At 42.2% G+C, this 26,608-nt stretch overlaps 1 protein-coding gene across 2 annotated transcripts in view; it reads right to left on the bottom strand.

The window, feature by feature from the left end:
• Positions 1 to 11,512: 11,512 nt before the first annotated feature.
• Positions 11,513 to 26,608, bottom strand: part of SDC1 (syndecan 1) — a 112,858-nt gene continuing 97,762 nt past the window's right edge. For both annotated transcript variants that reach the window (XM_085610627.1, XM_085610626.1), the window contains 4 exons: positions 19,903 to 19,987; positions 17,709 to 18,508; positions 16,843 to 16,978; positions 11,513 to 14,523 (listed from right to left, as the gene is read on the bottom strand). In XM_085610627.1, the coding sequence (XP_085466753.1) occupies positions 14,357 to 14,523; positions 16,843 to 16,978; positions 17,709 to 18,508; positions 19,903 to 19,987 (1,188 nt within the window). In that variant the 3' untranslated portion in view covers positions 11,513 to 14,356. The remainder of the gene's footprint in view (positions 14,524 to 16,842; positions 16,979 to 17,708; positions 18,509 to 19,902; positions 19,988 to 26,608) is intronic.

The following is a 26,608-nucleotide window of genomic DNA, read 5'->3' as shown; positions in this document are numbered from 1 at the left end:
GTCAATCCCGGAGTAGTGTTCTTATCGCCAGTCGCAGTATCGATGATCGGTGAAGTTCACTGGAACTTTTCAGCTTTTTCTTCTATTTTCAGGGGGGTATCCTGAAAAAACTTCGGAGCTTCCAGTCTTGCTTCCAGACCCAACGAGGAAAAAAGAATCTGAAGATGGCCAACACACACCACGACTGCCAGGGTGCAGTCTGACATCACATAGGGGATGTAACTGGCACCAAATGGTGGTCGATGACGCCCAAAACACCAACAAAAAAAAAACCAAGGACTATTCCAAAACCAGAAAAGGATTCACGCTGCAAAACTGTGGGGACATGAGAAGGTCAGAACATTAGAGGTGGGTGAGAACAAATTCATATGATATTTGGTGAACCTTCCTACCAGCACCCCGCTTCAACCATCTGCTTTAAAATTTATTGATTGTCAAGTTGCTAACAAAATGGAGCAGAGACTGGACATTACGATCTATAAACCATCATTAAGGCCACGAAGGGAAGGCATTCTATTGGTGATAAATAAGGGGACATACCACCCATGTTTTTTTGCTTTCTCCAGTGCCCTAAAACAGAATTCCAAGAATTTTCTCCAGTGCCTTTTATGCCTGTCGAAAAGTACCAAGATCAGTGTTAGAAATGGGGATCTCTAGTTGGCAGCGTTTGGCGCCGAGGTCCAAATAGGGATCTATCTTCCTAAGTCAGAGTAAGGGGGCTATACCCTTTGACATCCACTGCTCAACCCTGTGGTAACGTAGCACGAGCAGACTGGCCTATCTCAGAGGCAGTGTGTGAAGCATTTATGACCATACAAATAACGCAGGAAGGACACTACAAACGGACACAAGTAGTTCTAGAAAAATAATTCTCTTTATACAGACTGAACACGAGGCTTAAAAGCACTCAAGAAACCACAATGCACTTAATTACAGATTCCCTTCAAAAGCAATCAAGGCACTCAAAAAGCGTGTGGAACAAACTTAGTTTGAGGCCGGGACCACGCAACCCAGTGATGCACAATGTACCTGAGATTTAAAGGGGGCACGGCACGCGGCCTCCCAAGAAAGCCGCGGTGAGGACAGGCGGAGTCGCAGCGGCCACAGCTCCAGGCTGTAGTGGTCCGCAGCGTGCACTCACGAGAATCCTGGGGCGGGGCTTAAGGCGGGCACCCAGCGGCACACGCAGGTGATAAAATCCTTGAAGTGGTGACTAGTTCGGGCACTCAGCGGCACAGCTTCTCAGCTGCAGCCGCCCGCGATTGCGAGGATTCTCGTAGGATGGCAAAATGCGGGCTCTCCGCGGCAACAGCTCCTCAGCTGCGGCGGCCCACAATAGTGACAACAATGACTTTGATGACACCGGCAAATGCGGGCTCTCAGTGGCACCAGCTCCTCAGCTGCAGCGGCCCACACTAGCGATATGATGACTTTCAGCCCGCGTTCCCCGTAGTATAACTAGAGGCTCTGGAATTCTCAACAGAGGCCTCACCTGCGAGTAGAATTCCCCTCAAATAGGAATCCTGGCGGCTGATGGGTGAAGTCTAATGTCCCTGAGACTTCAGCAGGAGGCAAGCTCAAATCAGGCCCTTGGGTAGTTGCTTCAGCAAGATGGATGAAAGTTTCAAAGTCCTTTCCCTCTAGTTACACGGACAGAGGTTCGGCTTGACATCCAGAAATAACACCGTGTAGGTGTTTTAGCACAGATCTTTATACGCCAAACGTCTTTGTTCTCAAAAAGTCACAAATCACTAAACCCACCCAGAACCAGTTTGGTGTCGTCCTGGAGCACTTGGTTTACGAGGCTGCATCCTGCCTTTCAGGAAGAGGCGGTCTGCTATCAGACACACAGTGGGAGGTGGAGCCATCATTCACCTTGCCAGGCACAGCCCTGCTCAGATCAAAGGGTCACCCCTGCCCATACTCCACTGCAGATCTCTGTTCAATCCAGGTCGGGCTCAGCCTGCCCTGTCCCCCAAAAACCAGACAGCCAATACACATAACAGCAGAGCACACTGGAAGGTTTAGGCAACAAAATAGCCACAAGTGGTATTTTCAACCACAGAAAATGGAAATAAGCTTCACTACCAGCTGCACTTAAATATTCGGAGCTCAGGCATACTAAATTTGGCTTTCCTATCAGATTACTTGGGTCAAAGATCGCTTTATTCGATTTTGTATCGTAGAATCATAAAAGCACAATATAAAAACACATTAATCACAAATACAATACTCCAGGTTCGAATATGATCATCACAATAATACAAAACACCGTTAATATAAAAATCGGAATGCATAATAAATTCCATAAATATACACAGAGTTATAGGAGCACCAGGTGGTCACTATTGTTTTTTCTCTTTTCACATGGTGTTCTGAAACCTTAATATGGTGTTCAAAAAGGAAGAAATAGCCGCAATAATAAATTCATTTTCTAGCATCTGAAGTCGTAAGAAGGCTATTCTACAATGTTTTAGCTTCCAGCTTCTAAGTATGGGCAATAGATATATTTTCCTTGGTACAACATAATGTTTACAAAATAAAGTGCAGTGCATTGTAGTCAAGATGGAAGTGTCGTCACAGGGGCATATGGGATGATGTTTAGACCAATCGTTAAAATCAGGGAAGGTGACCAACCTGAAGCAAGACCCACTGCGAAAACAGGCCAGGATCATGCGAGAGAAGCTACTCTGTACCACTATTAGGTAGGGTTGTAGGCCTATGCAGGTGCACATCAAATGATTAGCCATGACCGATTTCTTATTTCTCTCCAAGAGCCAACGCTTGTTCTCTAGATATTTCATGGCATGTGTCTTGAGGGATTTCCTGGGGACGGATTCCAGGCTACTAGGATTATAGAAATATTCGGGGTGGCCTATAGCCTGTGTCATGTTCTTTATGTAGCCGATCCACGGTAAGTTTGCCACCCCATCCAGCGTAAGACAATCCATTATCACATCCCTGTTAAAGCCAGTCTCCACCGTTGCCCATATCTTGTGCCATAAGAGAAGAGGGGTAATCTTTATATCGGAGATGTATGTTAGGCCGAGTTCCCTATGACACGAGTAGGTGGCCGTTGAACTAGGGACCGCCAATAGATAGCACAGGAAAGAATTTTCGCAGCGTAGTATATGGTCCACATTTACAATGCCCCATATGTGCCTATTGAAATGCATTTAGATTTATAAATGACCATCAACTCTGGGACAGGTCTCCCGCCTAGTTTTTTTGCAAAGTTACTGACGGCTCCAATGGCTCTCATCATGGCCAGCTTTCTGTTGATCGTAGCTGCTACCCAGGAGCCCCTCCTGTCCATGGTGAGGCCTAAATATGAGAATTTCTGTGCTTAGAAGTTTTTTACCATCGATGAAGACATCACATGTCTTGCTCGATTGTCCCGCAGCTCATAGTGAATGTCTTGGTGATATTAACTTTTAAACCCCGCTTGCCCATGTAAGTTACAAAGTTTGAGACTGATTTTTGCAAGCCCAGCTGAGTCCGTGACATAATAACCGCATCGTCTGCGTATAATAGGATGGGGACAGGAGCACTCTTAATAGTTGGATGATTGTGCTGGGACTCCCTCAAATGCTGACCGATTGTTTATATACAGGGGGAAGAGTAGGGGGGCAAGAATGCACCCCTGTCTTACCCCTCTTTTTATGGGAAACCTATTTTAACATTCTCCCTGGTTCCCAAAACGCACCCTTGCGCCTGCCCCCCTATATAATTCCCTTATGAACGCCAGCAAGGAGGGGTCTAACTCTAGGTGTTTGAGAGTCTCCCACAACATAGCATGTTTAACACAATCAAAGGCGGAGCTTAAGTCCACAAAGGTGAGGAAAAGATTACCCTTCTTAGCTTTGGTGTATTTGTCGATTATCAGGGACAAATTGAGTCCTTGTTCAATGGTCCCAAGACCTGGACGAAAGCCATATTGAAATACTGATAAAACACCTGACTCTTGGGCCCAAATCTCCAGCTTGTTTAAAATGATCCTGCCTGCTATCTTCATAAAGGCATCCAATAGACATATCGGGCGATAACACTTCGGCTCATTTCGGTTTCCTTTCTTGAATATGGGTATCACAATGGCGTCTACCCATGTAGGAATTAGCCCATGGCGGGTGCAGTTGATTAATACATTTGTTAAAAGTGGGGCCCACAAACATATGTTAGATTTGTAGGCATCTACCGGGATACCATCCGGTCCTGGTGCTTTCCTCGGGGCACTATCAGTTTTGGCCTTAGTGACTTCCTCCAGGGTAATATTGATCTTTCAAGGGAATGGCCAGAGGTCGGTATTTTCATCCACTCTTGGTGGGGCTGAGTCTATCATATTATCCGCTGTAAGCTCATCCCTGTATAGCCCTGAGAAGAAGTCTACCCACGTTTCACCAATGATTGCCATATCTATAATGTCCGTTTCTCTATTATTAAAAAAAGGGGCATTAACCGCTCTCCAAAAGCCAATGTTATCTTTATTTATACAGGCCTCGTGTAGGGCTTCCCATGCTTCCTTTTTTAAAGTCGCCCTGCGCTTTTTTTGCGCCAGCTGATATAAGGATCTTGCCTGCCTTATTTCGTCCCTGCATCTCGGTGTTTTATGGAAGGCCTTTTTTAAATAGGTATAAGCCTTCGTGCATTGTTTATCAAACCAGCCCTGAGGGGTTGGCAGACCGCGTCGTTTTTTCCTTATTAGCAGCTTCCTGGCCTCATCTGAAATTTTGAGGAAGGCTATTTCTTTATCCTCCCTGTCCTGTGACAAGCATATCGCTATGTCCCCACTACGGTTATTAATCAGCCCTTGAAGAAATGCCCCGGGATCCACTTTTGTCCAGTTTAACGTGTATCCATTCGTACTGGAAAGATTACTTGGGTCAATTAGGATAATCAAAGGTAATGCAGTTAATTTACAATAGGGAGCATTCACGCTGTGGCACTAAATGGCAGTGGCACAGCGCCTAGAGCATCTAACACCAGCAAACACAGAGGAGACAAAAGCGAAAAATGGAAGGGAGACCCACCTCAATGGTGCCAGGTCTAACAATCAATAAAAGATGAAGACAATTGTTTTGCCTTAACATAATGCTAATTTATCAGACAAAGGTTTCATGTGAACAAACTACTTGCACTATCAAGTACCCAGTGTTACTTAAACCTTTGCGAGAGGCAAACTGCTTCTAAAAACTATGTTAGCATTAATCTCCACGATTCCCAAATCACAAAGTAGCTGTTGAGGGGGCCAGGACAGCTGTGCAACAGCCTTGAATTTGCTTAGACCCGCCTTCCTAGGAGGACAATGCAGTGTGCATTCACAGGTTGCTTTAGTGTTAATTGGCTCCGTGAGCAACATGGGAGGACTGAAAGAATCCTGCTTATATCTAAAGGGGGTACACACACAATTTAAGCAGGTTGTGGGTTATTAAAAAGAATCATTACCACCATGAGACCTCTAAGCAGCTTGTCCCATTCCTGGCCAACTCCTTCTCAAATCATAACATCAGTGTTCTGTATTCCATATTCCTTTTACAGAACACTGCCTGAGCTCTCATGAATACATAAGCACAACCTTGTCAAACATGAGATACAATAACTTTTACAAAAGAGAAAAATATCTATATGAATACAAAATACAACTGTACAAAATTCTATACAAACACACACAGATTAAGCTGAACAGTAAACATTCCTTGTACTTCTGAAATTTAATTTCTCGTTTCCTTCTGCCATTCTTCTTCATCCGTATCAGCCAATCCTTCATTTTCCTTTATAATCACTCAAGCGCTTTATTCAAGTCCTCTCTAGCATCTTTACCTTCATGCCCATTGTCTTCACACATTACTCACTTTAACCCATCTACTCTTATTCCATCTAGATCGAACATTCAATTCCACGCAAATTCCTCCTACTCTTTTGACAACTTTTGGTTACGCAAATAAAGATCTTTTTCGTGTACACCCAGGCTATTTAATTATGACCTTTTGACCACACACCGCATTAAGCTCCTTAGCTCTGCTCCTCTCAAAATTTTTTATACAAGATTTGCCTTTTACCAACCCCCTCCTGCAATACTTTCTCATCATCTTCAATACTTCCCGTCTTGCAACCAAAAGCAACAGCCACATTGTTTCCTCTCTCAGTAGTTCAAATGGAGATAAACCCATGGTACAGTTTATACTGGTTCTGTATGTCCATAACATTTTGTTTACATGACGGATAACATTTCTTCCATTAGCTACTGCCAACTGAATTCTCTCCTTCACAATCCTATTGACCTTTTCAACAAAACCATTGACCCCCGCACTTTACACTGCAGTTTTACAATGACAAATGTTTGTGGCATAAATAGCTTTCCAAATTCTGGGAACAGACTTGTAGATCAGTGTCAGATACAATTAATGGAGAAATTATCATTAGAAGGTAATGCAAAATACATTTGATTAAATTTTTGCTGGTCACTTCACTCATGAATTAAAATCTCAAACCACTTCGAACAGTAGTGTATCTGGACTGCCACAAATCTGTTATGATGTTCTTAATGTCAAAAGGATCCATTATATCTATGGCAACCTTCAACCAGGGACCAGCAGGATAACCGATAGTTTGAAGCGGTAGTATGTTGGACTTCAAAATGTTGTCACGGTTTCCACAGAGTACATTCTTTAACCACTTCCTCCACATCCTTGTCCATACCTGGCCACCAGGACAATTCTCTCAACCTGCTCTTGGTCCTTCCAAGAGGACCTTGGTGGCCACAACCAACAATTATTTTCCTTCTTGCCATAGGAGGAACGTGTTTGCCACCTAGCCTGACACCCCACTCAATTCATTCTTAACTTTTACTTACCCTTTCAGGTCCATAATGTCAGCCCAGCCTTCCTTAATACACTTCAACAACTTCACCAATTCAGCATCCTCCTTAACAGCATCTAACCATTCCTTCGGCGAGATTTATTCATCAAAAAATTCCAAGTCTGCCACCCAACCAAACTCCTGCAAATCATCCCTAGAAAAGTTACTTGCCTCTACCACTACTTTTTTCTTTGACAGACCATCAGCTAAAACATTGTTTGAGCCTGGAACAAATTGCATCACCAAATTACATTCTTCTAAATTAGCAAACCATTTTGAAATTCTAAGTAACAATATGACCAAACCCTTTGTCGAAAATACATCTATTAAGAGCTTATGATCCGTTCTGATCACAAACAGTATGCCCCATAAATAAGATCTAAAGTGTCTGGCAGCCCAAACAACAGCTATTACTTCTCGATCGATTACTGAGTAGAGTTGTCATTTCAGAGTACAGGAAGCATAAGCTATTACAACTTCATTTCCTTTCTGAATTTGTGTAAGAACTGCTCCTAATCCATATGCACTGGCCTCAGTGTAAAGCAGAGTCCTGTAGGACTTATCAAAACTACCAAAATGGGGTGTTTGCCGTTTCCAATTTGATGTTGTAAAATTCCTTTTGATAACATTAGCACCACTCAAATTTGTAAGATTTGAGTAAACTCATTGAATTGGTCTTGTTCACAAAATGTTTTACAAATTGGTATGAAATTCAATTACATCTAGAAATGGCTTCATATCATCTTTATTACTAGGTACCATATTATTAATGATACTGTACCAGTTTCTCACGAGGTCATACACCATTGACGTCAATAGTGCATTAAGTCACTATTGACTATTTTTTCATTTTTCTGCTTTCACGCGAGACCACTTTGTAACCTTTTCAAAACATTTAATTTACGATCATGATCTTTCTCATCTTTTAGGTCATCCTGAAAACATACTCCGTTCATGATAGCAAATTTTTTTTTCATTAACCTCTGAAAAACTAAAGCTGCAAAGGCTAACGTAAACGGCATGTGGTTAAAATGGTACAAATAAAAAGGTGTGACTAAAGACGTTAAATGTTTGAAGTCATTATGCAATTCAATCTCGTGGAAGTCAGATGAAGATATAAAGTGTTGAAAACCATTTGTTATTTCCAATGATGGCAATCATCTCATTGATGTTGAACAATGGATTTCTATCAATCCATTTGGCATTGTTCAAACCTCTCAAATCAATGCACATTTTGATGGATTTATCAGGTTTTCGCACTACATCAATTAGCGCCAACCACTCAGATGATTCAATTTCCTCAATGATATTTGCATCAATTAATTCCCTAATTTCAGATTTTACATTATCCCTTACAGCTAATGGTAAACTTTGAGCTTTATGAACTTTTGGTTGACAACCTTGGTGTAGTACATTTTGAGGTTTAAAACCTTGCAACTGCCCCAATTTCTCAGAAAAGACCCCTGGAAACATCAGCAATATACTTTCTTCTAGTACAAGCCCCTACTAGAACCACCCGTTTCTTAGCACCTGGATGTAATTGCATTTCCATAGCAATTTGGTGAGTCTTTGCAGCATACACCCTTCCTGAGATTTTCTTGTTCCTACATGCAATTTCAGCAATAATAAAATCCCCAATTTTCCAAAACATTCGCCGCTATAGGATTTAAGTTTTGCATCCGATTCGCATAATTGCTGGTTCTTAAACATTTCAAATTTACAAAAATCATCCTCTGAAATGATAGATTATGTAGCTCCAGAATCCACCATCATATGGAAAGGATTACCATCAATCTCAATAACACACTTGGGATCCCTTACACCCAAGCATCTCTCATTGTCATAGTAGAGGACTGCGCAAACTACTTGTTCTTCACCATCATCATAATCAATGATGATGCACAAAATTTGATCATACTCCTCTTCATAACTCGCATCACTCACAACTCTAACATATTTGGATGACATACCAATGCAAACACGTGCATAATGGCCTCGTTTTATGCAAGTAACATTACTGGCAGGACAGGACATATTTTTGCCCCATGACTCATACTGCCACATCTCATATGAACTTTTCTGCCCCCCCTTTAAATATTCCTTTACTCATCTCTGTAGTTTTACTATCTTGCCCTACTGCTTTTGCCTTCACCATGACTATGCAAACTTATTGCCCATTACGGCATTTCTCGTCTTTTATTTTATCATGGTTAACAGCCTTAACACATTTATTTAATTCCTCGCCTCTAGCAATAGTGAGTGCTTTCAAAGAAATAGATTACATACATTCCATAATTAGTTTAATTGCAGGGTTAGAAGTATGCATCATGAGTTGGTCATGAATATAGTCATCCTGATTACCCAGAAATGCACATTGTACTACTAATGCTCTCCGACCAGTAAAAATGAAAATCGATGTTTATCGCTTGTCTGTATGTGGGGAAAATAAAATGCTAACCTCTAAAACACCAGTCTTGTTACCAAAATGTAAATCCAACTTTATGGTCTTTGCGTAGAAAGGCAAATCATAATCTTCTTCCGGATATTCTTTGGAATATCAGGAAGAGTGCAATAAGTACTTAAAACTTCTTTGATGAAAGGCTGTAGTAGCATCGCCGGTTTCCCATCATGACATTCTTGAATTTCCAGCAGCCAACAAAGATTATAAATCAATCAATCTCCCCTTCCCAAGGACTCACAGGATCACCTAGATTAAGTAAAAACTTTGGTGAAACTGATATTGTGTGGCATTGTGAACATTAAAACAATTAATGAAGAAATTAAAGTTATCACTGTCATCTTACTACACTCAAAATAACAAAATGAAGTGGTCAACGTCGTCCCGCTTGCAGAAAATACGCAGAGAATGCATTGTTGTTGTAATTATCCAAATTCCAATGTAGTTGCCGCTGTAATAAACATACACTCCAAGATGGTAGTTTCTTCAGCCAGAAGTATGTTCCCAAATACAATGTTGCATACAGATTGACCCAATCACTTTACTTGTTGAAGACACGCCGCTTACTCGGGAAAACTTAGCCTAAAAGCGTGCAGGCAATGGTCTCCAATAATTTGTTGGCAACGCACCATAAAGCAACAAAACAGGATAAGCTGGTACATAAATTTTAAATGATTAAAATTAAATGCTGCTCCCTACACCTGGATGCACGTAATATTACAATATGAAATCTCCAGCAATCACATGCAACCGGGCAACGGGCCTTTGCCCATGTGAGGCAATTCGTAATGAGATCAGGTCTCGTGCTGAAACGGCATGCAGTGCGGGGCCAAAAAATAACACTAACATAACTGAGTGCGAGCAAACTCAGTAATATTGTTGAAAGCGCACGCTGAAATGGCAAGCGGTAGGGGGCCAAATGAGCCAAACAGAATTTTGAATTGCAAGGTCAAACATTACATTTATGAAACAGCCCCACTAGTAATGCGTTTCCACATACACTGAAACTAAGGAGCGCAACTCCACGACAGCATGCCAAAGGGTCAACAAATCCTTCTAAGCCTCCAAAATGAATGACAAAAGGCAAATAAAGATGTCAAACTACCTGACACACACTTCCTCTTAAGCCACTGTAGGTGAAGAGGGATGACCCAAGAGAGCACTGAAGAGGAGATACAAGCCTACTCTAGCTTCAGGAGAATAATTAATCCTCACTCAGTGTGGGCCTGTATCTGGGGAGTCGCCCGCTTGTCGCCAATTTGTAGAAGATGCACACCAAATAGGGGCAGGTTGTGATATTAAAGAGAAGTGTCATTACCACGACTCCCCCAAGCAGCTGATCTCATTCCTGCCCAGCTCAAACTCCTCCTTCTAAAATCACAATAACACCAGTGTTCTGTATTCCATATACCTTTTACAGAACACTGGCTCAGCTCTCATTAATACATAAGCACACCCTGGTCAAAACCTAAAACATAATATCAGCTGATCCCCTCATTACTCCAACCACATCTACCAGGCAGTACTTTTTCCTTCAGGAGTCAAACAAGCCCGTCAAGGACATTTATAGGTCTAACTTTTACCTCTAAATAACGTGTACCTTGCATGACTGTTGCTGTCCAAAAGACTGCACTTAAAGGAACCTAAGAAATATATGTTCGTCCCTAGCCTTTCCTTGCACACAAACAGACTGGTGACAGCAGCAGACGTGCAGATCCATCTGGACACAAGGCATTAACACAGATCTGATCACATGCTTATCCCTGCCTCCAAGAACAAATCTTACATAGTGGAGGGTAATTGTACACAAATCAATCTGAGGACAAGCATTTCAATCGGTGTATACGCAGTTTGAAGATTTGCAAGTGGCGCAAAAACAGATTCACTATTTGGGCTTATGATTTTTCATATGAAGACATCTCAACTATTCGCATTTTTATGGAAGAAGCAGTCAGTTCAGAACAAAACAGGAAATGGATAGCTGGATGTCATTATCACAGGCGAAGTTTTTTTTTTTTCATTGGAACCACATTTCATCGTAAGTAAGGTCTCGATACACTAGTGTTTCAGGCATTTCCAACCGCATTTACTGTCCTAAAAACAGCTTATGCAAACAGTATTTTGTTGTACTATGTACCACATTAGTAATTTAGGAATTCTACTGAATTATTGCTTCAAAAAATTAAGCCACTCAGGTCATTAAATGGGCAGTTTTTATTGCTTTTTTGCTTCACTGAGCATCATGACATTAGAAAGGTTGTCTGTCAAATTGAAGTCCACAGGGTAATTTACATATTTTAATTTAACAATAAGGCAGGTATTCCAAAAGAAATAGTTCCAGTAGAGCTACCACTAATCTAGACATGGACATAGTGTTTATTGCAACAAAACAGTCTCAAAGTTAAAATGTTGGCAGTCAAGGAAAGTCTCCTTAAGGAAGGATGGGTGCATCAATTTCAAAATTATACATAACACACTATGAAAACATTAAAGAATACACTAAAACGCAAAATTATACTGCTGTGCATCATCTGTGTCCGCTTATTACACAAATACTTACAAACCTAAAATAAAAAAAAGTATAAAAATAAAGATCAATATTACACGTTCCCACATCCTTTCCAAAGTGACAGCAGGCATCCACAGCATCTTAGTCCTTATATACTATCTTGTACACAAAGAATGTGACAAAAAAGAAGAAATCTTTCTGAAATATTTTCAAGATTGAAATCCACTCCTATTACAAAACCTAGATGAGAACTGGGATTTAGTGCCAAATTACTATTGGAGGATACTTTTTGAATAAAAATGGTCATCTTTGGATTACAGTTTTGGCCTTGGTCGATTGTCAATGCTTGTTCAAGTCAACTCAACTACAAGAAAGTAATGCCAGTGCATGTCCTGGCTCCAACATGTTCTCAAACACGACAGAACTCCAGCCCACCCAGTGGTGAGTTCTTGCCCCCTCTCCAGGAAGGAAACCCTATTTGTGTGCCAATAACCTCATACCCATTAGAAACCCAGAAAAAAGGATCTTTAATGTACTCTCACAAAAAATACAAGTCCTCTTAGTTTATCACTATACATAGATTTTAAAACATATCAAAATTATCAAGCACTTTCTGCTCTTCAATTGTGTACTTGCTAGAAAAGGTAAATGGGCAGTGAGACGAGTGGAAATTTGAGGGGAGGAAAAGAGAAAGATGAAAATGCAAATATCACCCTGAACAAAAAGATTAACATAATTAGCAAATGATTTCTTATGCACTGTTGCTAAGAAGTTTCGATTTATGCATAGCTAATATATTCCTTAAAAAAAACTGTATCTAGATAGAAATAGAGTTATACATGTGTTCCCCATTGTTTTTACCTCTGGCATTGGTTTCTTGCCAATCAAATCTGGAGGGCATTTTGAAGAGGTTATGTCCTTTTCCTACTAGGAGGATCTAGAATGGTACTTTTTAAAAACATAGATGCCACTTTAAACAATACAAACTGATTATAACTCATGATAAACTGTATCCATGCAAGACTATTTATAACGAAGGTGAAAAATAATCCACTTTTGATGAAGATTCAGATTTTTACATTTGCATGAAGATGTAAAGTTTAGATGAGGTACAAAAGAAATCTCAACTGTATGAAATGTTCAATATATACTTTCAACTCAGATTAGGTTAACTCGATAAACTGCTTCTTTATGAATAATATTGCCAAGTTTGGGGTAAGAGTCCTATCTTTTGCAAGAAACTTTTAACACTTGTACTTTACAAATTTTTATGGGCACTTATTTTATGTCATAGGTGTAAATCCAGTCCAGTCCCTCAAAAATTATTTTGTAAGACAATATTTCAAATGAGTATATAAAAGCTGCAGCATCTCTTCCATCCCATCTCCAAATGAAATGCTTCTTTCACGTATCTTACTAGCCTTAAAGTTTGATTAGGGACCAGCAGAATCAATTTTACTTTTTCTAGGCAACACAAAGCCAAAAACATACAGAGGACCATAGTACAACATACACACAGGGCAAAAGCCCAAACAATAACTAATGGCAACATATATACAACTGATGTGCATTAACTTAAAGATGGAAGTCTTGAGTTACTAATGTGGACTAATGAGCCAAAGATGCCAGAGACCTTGTTACAACAAACAAATGTTGTTCATACCACAGATGCAGAAAATGGAATTCAGCATGGAATGGCAAGCACATATACTATGCTACATCATTAAGACTGGCACACTGCTAATAAACAAGATGGTTGATCGAAAAAGAATAGCCAGCATCTTTCGGCAATCCTGAATGGGGTGTACGCTGTATAAAAACATTATAGTAAAACATAACCTGCACCAAGTCAAGGAGAACTTTAATGAATGCTTGGCAGCAGCTTATCTTTTCAGCTTTGTGATTCATCAAGGACATTTATCTTATTTCTTAGCAGAAAGTAACCAAGAATAAATGGCATACAAAGCATGTGGTGCTTAATTCACTACTGCTGTAGTTTCCCAGCTCTAGGCAGCTAAATGTTCAGATTTGAAATACACTGGTATATTGCGACTTAAGCTTTGGGATATGATTGAACAGGTTTGGTAAGTGAAGCAAAGATCTGGGAGCACTAGTGTGCGGTAATCACTTCATCAACTAGCCAGAAGGCACCGCAGATACAGACTACTATAGTCTTCAGTACTCCTAATATATACAGATGTGCCAACGCCAACCAAACAAGGCGAAACTTGGTCAAGTAACAATGCAAAGTATCAGTCTTCAATCTTTGCCATTTTCTACAAGTCAAAATATACAGGCTTCTTTCTCCCCTTCGAGCAGATATATGCAGAAGAACCAAAGCAGGAGACCTCGGTCTCAATAGTCTGTAGGCGTTGATCAAGAGAGGACATTGGTCAAGTAATCCAAATCTTTAAGGTCAAAATATCCAGTGGCAAAGGGGTGACTGTGCCATCCAAATCTGTTTGAGGTTCAAGGCAAAAACTCAGATTCTCGGCACGGAATGAGCAGTCTGTTTCAAAGGCAGCTGTAGGAGTTTACGCATAGAACTCTTCCTGCTTGATTGGCTTTTCGTATCCACCATTTGTTTGCTTAGTTTCTTCGAGGCAATAGCTTCCTTCGTCTTTCTTCTTCATCCTGTACAACATAAACCCAACAAGACAAATGGCCAAAACCAGTCCTGCCACACCTCCGGCGATGACCGCTGCAAAGCACAAAGAAATAGGTATAAAAAGGTTACTGTGAAATGTAATTGTTTGGTGCAAAGAAAGGTTTTCAAAAAGGATATGAATAAAAATGTTGTAGCAATTAAAGATATTAAAGATAAAAAAAGATTAAAAAAAATAAACCACCATTTAAACTGGGCTTCATTCCATAGCTCAGTTGGCCACTTGCTGCAGACAAGGTGGTCAATGGTTTGAATCCATTAATATATTTAGAAGAGTCAGAAAAAGAGGGTGCCAGGACCACAGGGAGTATAAGTGAGAAAGCAGATGGCATTAAGAGAGCAGTAATTACTAAGGAAAATGGAGAATAAGGAAAGGGGACGTGGGTTACACACTAGAGGGACCTTTAGGTATCCGCCTCAAGACATAGATGGAATAAGGAGCTCTATTAGCCGACGTGCCAACCTTTCTCCCCCTTAATATCAAATGTACCTCATCTGGATAAAGACCAAGGGCAGCAGTTACTTGATCATGGAGGGTTCGATCTAAAACTATGCCACCATGGATAGTTGGGAAATGCACCTGTGACTAGAAACCAGTACTAAAATTTCAGGATGAAGTCATGCAGTCCTATCTTTCAACCCTTTGAGGTGGTCGGAGCTCAAATTGGACACATAATAGCAATGAGCAAATATTACAATCTAAAAAAACAAAAGAAAAATGTAATACAAATGCGACCCTCCTTTTAGCTTGACAGCAGGTTAGAGTCAATAAATCGAAAGGTTTTGTCTGCCAACAACACAATACCAATCTAAGAGACCCACCGGGTGCCCACCTCCCAGAACCCTGCTTCTACCAGTGCAAACACTGTACAGAAAATAGCCTGCCAGTGAATGAGCCTTAAGAATTCTGGCCTTATTTGGCAGCTTTTCAATTCTAAAGTGCTGCTCCCTTCCTCGTAGTGTATTGAGTCCTCTCTGCTCTCCCCCCACCCCCCCCCCCCCCAAATGGCCTCTTACTCCGCTTGCGGCCAACACACCCTTGGTAAATGTGGCGAGCCTGCTTCCCACAGGCATCCCATGGCCTGCCAGCAAAAGGTCCCTCTGTTTGTCAAACCACTCACCCTCTAACCAATCATTAGTGCAATTGACCCACAGCATATTGCTCTTACAGTCGTCCTCTTCCTCAATCAGTGCTACAGGTCCGCTGCCCTCTGGCCCATTTGACATGTCTCTCAATCCCCCCCCCCCCCCCCCCACAAATCTCCATCCACTTTCCCATACTCATCACTTGTGTTGCAGCCTCCAAAGACCCACCAGCAAGTTGCCCCTCCAAGTCAGTCTCCCTCTGCTTTTATCAGATCAGACCTCTCATGGTCTTCTGCCACAATATGCTGGGGGCTAATACACTGCGGGACCACCAAAACCCAATGACGGGCCTTTCCCTCCATTCCATTCCAGCCCTCTTCATTACCCTCTACTCCTCACGGTCACTGGAACTCTCCACCTTTTGAATTGGAGTGCATTTTTTACCATCAGGGGATGTTCAGGATGTGACAAACACCTGAAGAGAGGACCAGGAGAGTGCTCGGTGAAGAGGCCAGTGCATGCAGTAGCGAGGAGCGGGCTTATGCTTATGATAGAGATGGTGTTATAGTTGCACACTGCTGTACCAGTGTGGAGGAGAATGGTTTATGCTTGGTGTAGGCAACATATGCCAATTAGGAGAATGTTGAATAAGTGCACAAATGTTTTCATGCCACTGACCTAGAAATCCTGGTGCAAAACATTCTATATGGCATCAGGAGCAAAAAAGCAAGCTCCAGCACTTGCAGTGTTAAGACACAGGCACAAGGGCAGTCAGCTATGCAACCTGGTGTAAAGGCTTCGCATTGAAATCCTAGTCCAGGCCACATTAGACTAGGTGAGAAATAGGCAAAGCCTTTAGAACACTCATAGGGGCTCTATTTGGCTAATAGTAGCACCCTTTAAGCAACGTACCATATTTTCTTAATTGTCATACCAGGACTCCTATCTCGGTCACCCCCAACTCATTCCTACTCCTACCTTCTTCCTTCTCCGGCTTCCCATTACCTCTTATACAGTCTTGCATCCGACAAGGAATGCCAGCTAGACGATGCAATATTATTCACTGGAATAGAATTAGCATTTTGGGAAAGACAAGCCCTCAAGTTTCATCCATCTATTCCCGATCCACCTCTCCTTGCACCTCAATTCTTCAAGCAGCATAAATCACACAAACACAAAATTACTATAATATGTTGCTTTGAAAAAGAAAAAAAAAAGGGAAGAGTAAAAAAAAAAAAAAAAAATTTTAAAAAAAAAAAACTACAATACCTGCTAACACTCCCTTTTGCTCCATTAATCCCTTTGAGGTTTCAGAGACACCATCATCTTCCATTGCAATTTTAGTCTCTGGGGCGGAGTCTTTTGGTACTGCCGGTTCAATGGAAGGTTCCATGTAAAAATCCGCCTGGAGGAATAAAACATACATTATATTGTGCCTACAAGAACAGTCCATACAGCATTGCAATCTCAAACTGTAATTCAGATCATCTCTCCACTAAGGTTAGCAATAAGCATTTTAAGGACCAACACTGTAGACTCTAGCAGTACTACGCACAAAGCTGGAAAGATTACCTCCATGTTATTCTACATCTTAACAACATCCCAACCATTTACAACTGCTTAGGAGTTGCCCGTGTTGCAGACCGGACAAGAGAAGTTTGAAGAAGCATTCTGCTTTAGATGGCTTATCCAGCACAGGTAAATTCACAATCACCTGTGAAGGCAGCAAAGCTGAATGGATGAGTACCTTAATCAATATTGTTCAAAAACCAAACATCTTGCAACCTCAAATTCAAAATGCAAGCCGCTATATCTGGACCTATGAAAACTCAACTCTGCAATGACATTATTCAATGAAGTAGTAGATAGTCTACAATGGCAGGGTCCTGGAGAGACACTTTCCTCAAGGTATACAGGTTAAAAGTGCCTTCCTGCGGTCCAGAAACTTTTTTTTTTTGTTTGTTTTTTTTAGAAGTGATGTTGCAATGTTCACAGGACAGTCCTTAACCAATTCTCAATATCATACATTTTAGAGCAGCAAAACATATTACAAGTTTAATAAATAATACAGTTTAGTCTCAACAAGGCAAAAAATGATCTTCATTCTTAAACCCATGGAGGTATTCCTTCCTTACCGCATCGGTGGGATCGCCAGAACCTTCGAAATCTCCGGAGTCTTTGCGATCTAGCTCAGATTCAGTATCAAATACCACCACAGGGATGTTAGGTTTTGTGTCATTGCTACTGGACAGAATATGGATTGTAGTTTGCTCAATAGCTGTGTCTTCCTCCATAGGATGAGAGTCCTGTGTTGTGAGGGGAGGAGCATTATCACTTTCTGTAGCATTGCCAGATTCAGGACCATGGCCGTGGTGGACATGTTCATGTAGCACATCTGGAGCAATGCTGCTGGTTGTTTCTGGGTGGTGGTCATGATGCATGTGTGGATCAGCAGCTTCAGTCACAGGAGCAGCAGTGGTCGTTTCATGATGGTGACCATGGTGACCATGGTGATGATGGTGGTGATTATGTTTATGTGGCTCAACGGCCTCGGTGGAGCTGGTGGTTTGTGTTGCAGCTGCTGTAGTAGTTGCTTCTTGTGGAATATTTGGCACTTCTGGGAAAATGGCTTGAGACATGGTAGTCTTGTCAGAGTCAGGATCGGCTGGTGGCTGACTGGTTGGCTCAAGCAACACCGCTGTATGTTCGTCTGTTACATTTTTCTCAGCAGACAGTTGTGTATTGTGTACTTCTTCATTAGGGCCAACTATAGGCCTTTCAGTTTCCACAGCTCTGGTTGTGGGAATGGTTTCCGGTTCTTTTGTCATCTCTGGTTCTGGGACAATTGGATGTTGGTTTTCTGTCTGTACTGTTGACAAAACAGATGTTGAAGAGGGAATTGTAGTTTGTTCTGCATTACTGAGATCAGGGATGGCTAAAAAAAAAAAAAGAAAAAAAAAAATCACATGCTGTGAATCGTGAATTTGACTACTTTTGATTAAAACTACTTTGATGATACGAGATAATACGTTTCCATAAAAGCAACCAGGCTACACCCACTAAACTTTACAGACAGAACAATATCACACACAAGACATTTAATTGCAACTATTAGTATTGCCAAAGGAATTTAGTAAGCCTACCATATTGGTCAATAAATGCATACAGACCAAGTTTACTCTAAAGAGAAATAAATGACGCACAAAAAAATAAGGCATTTTCATGCATTTTTAAGAACAATGGCATGCATGACAGAGCAGCAAATGCCCTAAAATCGAAACCGGTGTCTGAAAATAAACATCATGGGTCTCTTCTACTGTACCCATTGTCTCCTTAGGTCAAGAACAAGGGTTCCTTCCAGTAGTACTCCGATACACTCAAATGTGTATAATTGATGCACACTCCTGTGCAATAGCTGGAAACTTCTAAATGCAGAACATTGGTATATTTTACTTATTCAACATCATCTCTGCCCAGCGCATGTTGCCGTATGGATTACTGGGTCTTTTTTGGTGAACCAGCACACAGCATCCCTCTGCCCCTGTGACCAAGCTAGTTTGTCCTTAATTATATAGAAATTGCGTGCCTCTCCCACAAACCCTAACCGATAACATTGCCAGGCTCTGCGTCCCACAATAACCATACCAGAATACCACTTCCTGTATACACTAAAAACAAAAGCACACTCCCAACAACACACCCTATACAGTGTAGGTTTCTACCATTGTAGGTAAGCACTTCAGCATCCCACGTACAGATAGTAAGCGTTCTACAAATGCTATTCTCAAGAACAGTACTTTCCATACAATAATCATTTTTGTATATGAAGATGTGCGAGGTACCAATTCGAATGGTTTTAGGATGTTTAATAAAAAAATTAATAAAAACAGGATTTAAAAAAGCTCCTACAACCTTTACTACAAGTTAGAAATGTTTTATAGAGCATATCTATATTATAGTTAAACTGTTTGTGTAGGGCATCTTTTAAAACGGATTTGATAAATGGCATTTAAAAAGTTCGAATGCTTACATAAACAGTTTTTTCGAAATGACTATATAACCCTGCAAGAGTTAAAAAGTTTTAGAAAGTTCCCAGTTAAATCTATTTAGGGAAAATTAGAAAGAACTTAGGTCATTAGCTTTTAGAAAGTTGCCATTAGTTAAGAAATCAGGAACAAATTAAATCGTGTGATGGGTGGCGATAGATCTATGCTTTAATTCGATTTTAAAAGATGGAATTAAATATTTTGCATGCCACAGTAAGCTCGACTCCTACAGCTGATGCGGATTGCATGAGGTAAGGCATACAGACAAAATAAAAATACTCACGCGCATAACCGGAGCCGGAGAACATGTCTTCATCATCGCCACCAGACCCATCTTGATCATCAGGGGGAAGATTCATGGAGTCCTTCTGGAAAACACAATTGATTGGAGACCTTAGGAATACGAAAGTGAGGGAGTTCATGAAATACAGCACACGTCCCATGTACTCCGAACAGTGGTCAAAGCCCGCTGACCAGTTCAACTCCCCGCCCCCACCCCCATACCCACCACTTTGTAGCGAATCGTTCCATTTACCAAGGTGCGAGATGGCTGCAAATTCATGCCTGACTGCCGCAAGAGAAAAAAACCAGCATTTACAATGCAATTGTCTCGGCATTGGTAAAGTTAGAGCTATTGGCATTGCTCATGACATTTTTTTGCTTGTTTTTGTTTTTAAAACATTTAAAGAAACGGCATTGTCATGAGCAATGCCAATAGCTCTAACTTTAACAATGCCGAGACCGTTGCATTGTAAATGCTTGTTTCTTCTGCTCAGGATGTCCCCATTAATATTAGACATACACGAAGGACTCTTTGGGTGAGAAATAACTGTCAATCGTATTCATTAGGCTGTTAAACAAGGAATGAAAGAAGATAAGAGAAGGAATGAGAGAAGGAAGGGGTAAAGGAAGGGGTAAACGAAGGAATGATATATGGAAGGGATAAAGGAAGGAATGAGAAATTGAAGGATAGAAGGAAAGAATGAGAGAAGAACGGAGTGATGGAAAGGGTGAAGAAAGAAATGAGAGAAGAAAGGGGTAACGGACAGAACGAGAGAAGTAAGGAGTGACGCACGGGAGCCCCATTTGAGCAGACACTTCCTGCTACACCGCAGGCTCCGCACATGTCCCGGGCAAGGATGCCTGGCTTCCTGTGGGCCGCAGCGGTGATTCTGTTGCTTCGGCAGTAAAAGGGGTAGGCTCCCTCGTAATTTTAATATAAAATAAAGGAGGAAACTCACCAGTACACGCCGAGATATGGGGAAATCCAGGAGCTAAGTGTGGTCACCGGCAACTGCTGCTTCTTGGGGACGCAGTGATCAGTTTCGGCAATACGGCGGCAGAACAGCCGTGGGCGAGCGCGGCGCAGGAGCTGCACAGGGGGCAAAGTGCTGCTACCAGAATTCTCTTCCGGGGCAGAGGAGGGGAGAGGCAGGGACGGGGCAATCCACTACGGGGGAGCCTGCAGCTGTGAGCAGGCAGAGATTGGCTCAAGCAACAGGGATAAGAGCTGGGCAGAAATATCTTTGATGCCCTGTAACACACGTCTGACATGGGCGTAGGTAGACACAGGGGGGGGCGGAAGTGCTTGAAGTGGTTTGGAATGAGCCCCTGTTTGTGTTTGCCATAGTCATTTGCAGCTTCACAGCTGATCCATGGTGGGGTGGGATATAGCGCCTCCTTGCACTTTATGGCTTCCAGGGCTCTAACAATGGCGCCGGTCCATTCACATGCATCGGCTGCAGGTGTGTGTGCTTAAAACTGAGCCCTGAATGGAAGAAGGCTTCTGCTGTCCACGGTGGCTGCGGGTGGGGTCTCCCAGCAGCCTCAGTAATGCAGGGGTGTCACATGGTAACTGACTCGATCAGTCCAGAACACCCAAACCATGAGAAAAGCCCCAACCACGAGAAATGGCTATGTAGATGGAGGTGAGCAAAGAGGGCGGGGAGCCCGAGGGTAAAACAGTCTGGCTGAAGGGACAGAAGACGATGGAGTGGCGACGTGTGTGATGGAGTTGAAAGTCCGCGTGTGTCGAAAAAAGGATATTGAATACAGAGACTGTGTGTGAGAGAGAGAGAGGAAAGAGTGCTACGGGGAGAGATAATAATGACATGCTTCAAGGGAGGGAGAAGGAGAGTGAGTGATTGCGTAAGGGGGGTGGGGGGGGGGGGGGGGTTAGAGTATGTGAGAGCGAGGACCGAAGCGAATGAAGAGCCAGAGTGAAGGAACTGAGTGAGAGACAGGAAAGAGCAGTAAGCGAGAGCAAAGGGAGAGCGAACGGGATTAAATGCTGAACGAGATTGTAAGGGGTGACTGACTGAGAACGAAAGCGAAAGAATGTGGGGGAGAGAAGGGAAAATGGGTGAGAACGAAGGGCTAGTGAAGGCAGAGAATGAGTGAGTGAGTGAGCCAGGCCCCAACCCGGGGCTCCTCCACGAATCCCACCCACCTCGCAGAGCCATCATTGCCCTCGGGCCCCTCCCCTGGGACGCGGCAGTTAAGGGAACAGCGAGGATGACAGGGAAACCAGTGCCCGCAATAAGGGCAATTTCACACAGAGATTAGATGCGCTGCAGCAAGAGGGCTCCCCGGGGAAGGGCGACGAGGGCACAGGGAGGGGAGGGCAGCAAGCGCCGGGCCCAGAGGCTTGTGGGAGTGAGGCACGGGGAGAGTGATCCCAGCATACTGCAGACTCAGGGGAGAAAGAGAGCATTCTATACAAGAGTACCACAAGCCAGGGGGGCAAGTGTGGTCACCGGCAGCTGCTGCTTCTTGGGGACGCAGTGATCAGTTTCGGCAATACGGCGGCAGAACAGCCGTGGGCGAGCGCGGCGCAGGAGCTGCACAGGGGGGCAACGTGCTGCTACCAGAATTCTCTTCCGGGTGGGCAGAGGAGGGAGAGGCAGGGACGGGGCAATCCCACCGACTTGTGCAGCAGTTAAATTAGAACCGCACCAGAGGTGAGCAGGGTTGCACGCAGGGTCCGACGTGTGGCAGAGAGGACGAGCACACCACTGCCTTTCTCCGAGGCGAAGCAGTAATGCCTCGGAGAAAGGCAGCGGCGTTTCCGGATTCGGGGGCATGTTTTGCTTCCCTCTCCTCTTGCCATTGGCTGGAGGAGATAATGGGAAAAGTTGGAAAAAAAAAAAAAACACGCCCGAATCTGAAAAGGACGGGGCCTGTTCGGAGTGACGGACCTCTTCTCCAATGGCTGGCCAGCATTCAAGAGGCCAGCCAATGGAGAACAGGGGAGAAGAGGGGCGGGTTCAAGACCCTCTTCTCCAAGTCATTAAATCTCGCGAGCGAGACTGCGCAAGCGCAGCCTTCGCTAGCGGAGACCTAAAAAAACAAGTGTTACTTCCCCGATTTATTTATAGTTTTATGGCCTCCCTGCCTGGCCCGAAAACAGCAATATGCGCTTGGCTTTCACTTGTTGCTGAGCCAGACGCACTTAAAGCGTCATTTTCAAGAGGCAACCAACCCCTCCTCAAGAGGAGCCGTGGGTAGAAGACTGGCAGGCCGCGCATGTGTCCTAGCTTTTGCCAGTTTACCCGGGGCAGGAACGCGCGTGACGCTCTGCTTGCTTGCAGCCATCGGTCCCCGGAGGAAAAGAATATGGTCCATGATGGGTGCCCCACTGGGAATGTCAAAAAGAGGACTGTCGGCTGAATGGAAACCTATATTTTTTTTTTTTTTAAAAACACTATGGTCTGCAACAATTGCGAGCATGCGCTTGAAAACTGCAGTGGCATTACACGTGAAGTCATTAACAGTACTGATTTAAGAGTACCATTATAGAGAATTTATTTTGCATTCGTGTAGCGGGAACGATAAGTAAACTATCTGTAATGGTACTGCTCTATAAACAGAACAGCCGAATTTGTGGATTTCCAAAGCAATACTGATTCAAGGCATTTATTTACCTTTCTTTACTTTTGTACAAATGCGAAGTAATTGCTCTGTAGCTGTACTGCATACAGAAGGGGGAGACAGTGAATTAATGGGTAGAGGCCAGTCAATGTTCTACTTTGATCCTATGATAAAAGGTTCTAAGACATTTTTTAAAAAGTGTATTTCTTGAATATGTTGGTTTTTCACTTCAGTACATTAACATTTTACTGCGTTGAGTAACATTCATCAAAAGGGATAGTTTCAGAACTATTCATGAACCCTCCACCCTAACTAAGATACTATCAGTGACCCAAGAGATTAGTCCGTTGTCATGTGCCCACTATATGCGTTCTGTATTGTTAATATAGCTAGGACATTATAATAATTCAATCCATATACAAGAGAAGTTTTGGTATAGTTCACATACTGAACTCATGTTTGAAGGTGCTCTCATATCTGATGAACATAAAGGAGGTTCAGTGAAAAAGTATTTGCCTAAGATATCACAATTTGGTCAAGCAAGAAGCTGGAGAACTATTCTAGATTACAGCAAAGACAAGACAGGGTTTTAGTGCACAGCCTGAACACGCATATTTGAAGGTGCTCTCATATTTGTTAATTAACAAAAGAGCGGCTCAGTGAAATATAGCATTTGCCTAAGATCACAAAGCTCAAGCAGGAAGCCGGGATTGATCCCTGATTTTTTTCAGTTTCACGCAGTGCAATTCAACGAGTAGATGGGTATCTTTTTTTAACTGCCAAGGCCGATGCTTTATCTTTATATCTTGCAGAATGAGATTAGAGTGTAGGTGACAGGTAACACGATGTGATTATAAGAGCATACACCATTTTTCCCCAGCGGATTTTCATTTTATTTGAACAGAACTATGAAATATCACTAAAATAAGGTGGCGCAAAAAACGCAATAGTCTGGTGCAAAATTTCCATATTTGTTGCACAAAAGTTCCTAAGCCAGGCCGCAATATCCTGGGGAAGGGGAGGTCTGAAAAGGGTTCATATGTTAATAATGCACACGCCTCAATTGTTAATAGGAATCTACAGCGCTAATTAAATAAAAGATCCACTATCGTGCACAGTACCATTTCCTGTTGCTAATGTAAAAACCGTTCGGGGAAGAAAAATAAAAAAAAAATAGCTGACTTAGTTGAACATGCCGAACTATTGTAAGGCCTTCAAAATAATTACATGCATATTTTTTTTCTTTAAACAATCTTTTACCTAATCACAGTCCAATTGTTCAGTATGATGTTCATCACTAGAGTATAAGAACAGATCACAATGTTCTGGTTCAGAGGACTCCGGCCTCAGAGAGCACTCGCCGGATCCCACTGATTGAGAAACACCGCACTGAGAGCGGGCAGTGGGACCACAGGTACCCTCACACCATCTATGCATTGCCATCAGAGAATGCAAATGTTTGTTCTGTGCTGCAGTTGAGCGAGTATAAAATGGACATGAAAAAGCAGAAAGGAGTTGCCAAAAAATAAAAATAAACACTAACTAGAGCAAAGTTAAGTATTAGCCCACATTCAAAGTACACAGTGCTACTTAAGCTTACAAAACATAAGCTGGACAATACAGCAATTAGTATACATTTGAGGACACATGAAAAGAAACTTCGAGAGGTCAGTCATGTATGCCACTCTGTATGGACCCATATGCCAACAATATGTGCGCTTAGGAGGCTCAGCTGAAATGCTGTGGGAAGATGGACTTACTAAACACAGGGTAAAGAAAAGGAATTAGCTAACAGTCTCCTTCCTGGTGAGAGAGGTCATACCCCATTGATTGCTTTTCAGGGCAAGGATTCATCCATGACACTTAGTGCATTATGAGGGCGAGGAAAGCGTAAAGGTATGAGCACCTGCATGCAGAGCGAAGAGAACATGCCAGGAGGACAGACGTGACAAAGTCAGAGGTCTTGCTGAGCGAGAAGAGACCTGAATGTAAAGATGTTTGTTTGAATGGGGAAAGCAAATACCAGATTAGAGTTGCCCTTTCCAAGAGTCAAACTCTTGACCTCGGTATACAGTGGGTAGCAGCCCAAACAATTTTAATTTATTGAGCGGTCCTATACGGCAGTCATCCAAATGAATGGTGCTCATCTTGAAAAATGCACAGAAGGAATTTACAGTGAAAGGTAAAACACTACAATTGGCTGAAAACCCATTGAGGAACAGGGCAACGTTATTTCTTTCAAGAAGAGAGAAAAAGCTTACCTGCCTGATCAACATGGAAGGTTATAGTAAGAAACAAATTAAGGGCTTGCGAGTAAGAACATACATTTGTGGACCTAACGTATGAAAAACGGCCAAGAGTCGTATGTAAAGAAAGAAAGGTCCGAACACAAGGCAGATTGCCGCACTGGATATGCACAGGCCAATCCCTAAAGATATACAAGTACCAAATATCTACAGTAAGCCCAATAGTGTGATTACTACATGAACTCCTACCCAGCATACAAAGAGGGCTGTTTAGTCATATTTTGAGCATTTTAAGTGCGAAAATAAAGCTGTTTTACCAGGATATGACTAATATAGAACTCCAAGAGCCTACTGGTGGAATGGTAACAGGATTTCAAAGAAAATAGAAGAGGTCAAGACACTAGGTCTCCCATAGGAAGCTATTGTGTCAACACTTATACAAAATGGAATCCCTATTTGGAGAGGCAACAGGATTATAGCCTCAGAACTAGTCAGTTATTTACAGAGAGTTCGATAAAGGTTACTGATTGAAAGCAAAGGGAAAATTGGTGAAGTATCTAATGGTTCCTGGGTATCCGTTAACATGCATCTCTCCTGAGAACTTCCAATGGCATCAACTGCGATGAAATTTAGGGCTAGTGTTACTTGACTATATTGAACAAAAACAATACATAAATAAAAGACGATCACAGACACAAAGATCTAGCTCACTTTTATTTAACAAAAAAAGGGGGGAGATGAGAGCACCCATGGAGTTCTTGCCCAACTGCAAATTGTAACATAAAACTGGCTTAATTGCGTTTACATCTAAGACAATGGAAGGTATAAACAAAAAAAAAAAAAAAAAACACTATGAAAATCGAGAAACTTTTC

The sequence above is a fragment of the Triturus cristatus genome, chromosome 6 (assembly GCF_964204655.1).
Source record: "Triturus cristatus chromosome 6, aTriCri1.1, whole genome shotgun sequence".
NCBI lineage: Eukaryota > Metazoa > Chordata > Amphibia > Caudata > Salamandridae > Triturus > Triturus cristatus.
This window is presented reverse-complemented; position numbering and strand designations above follow the sequence as displayed.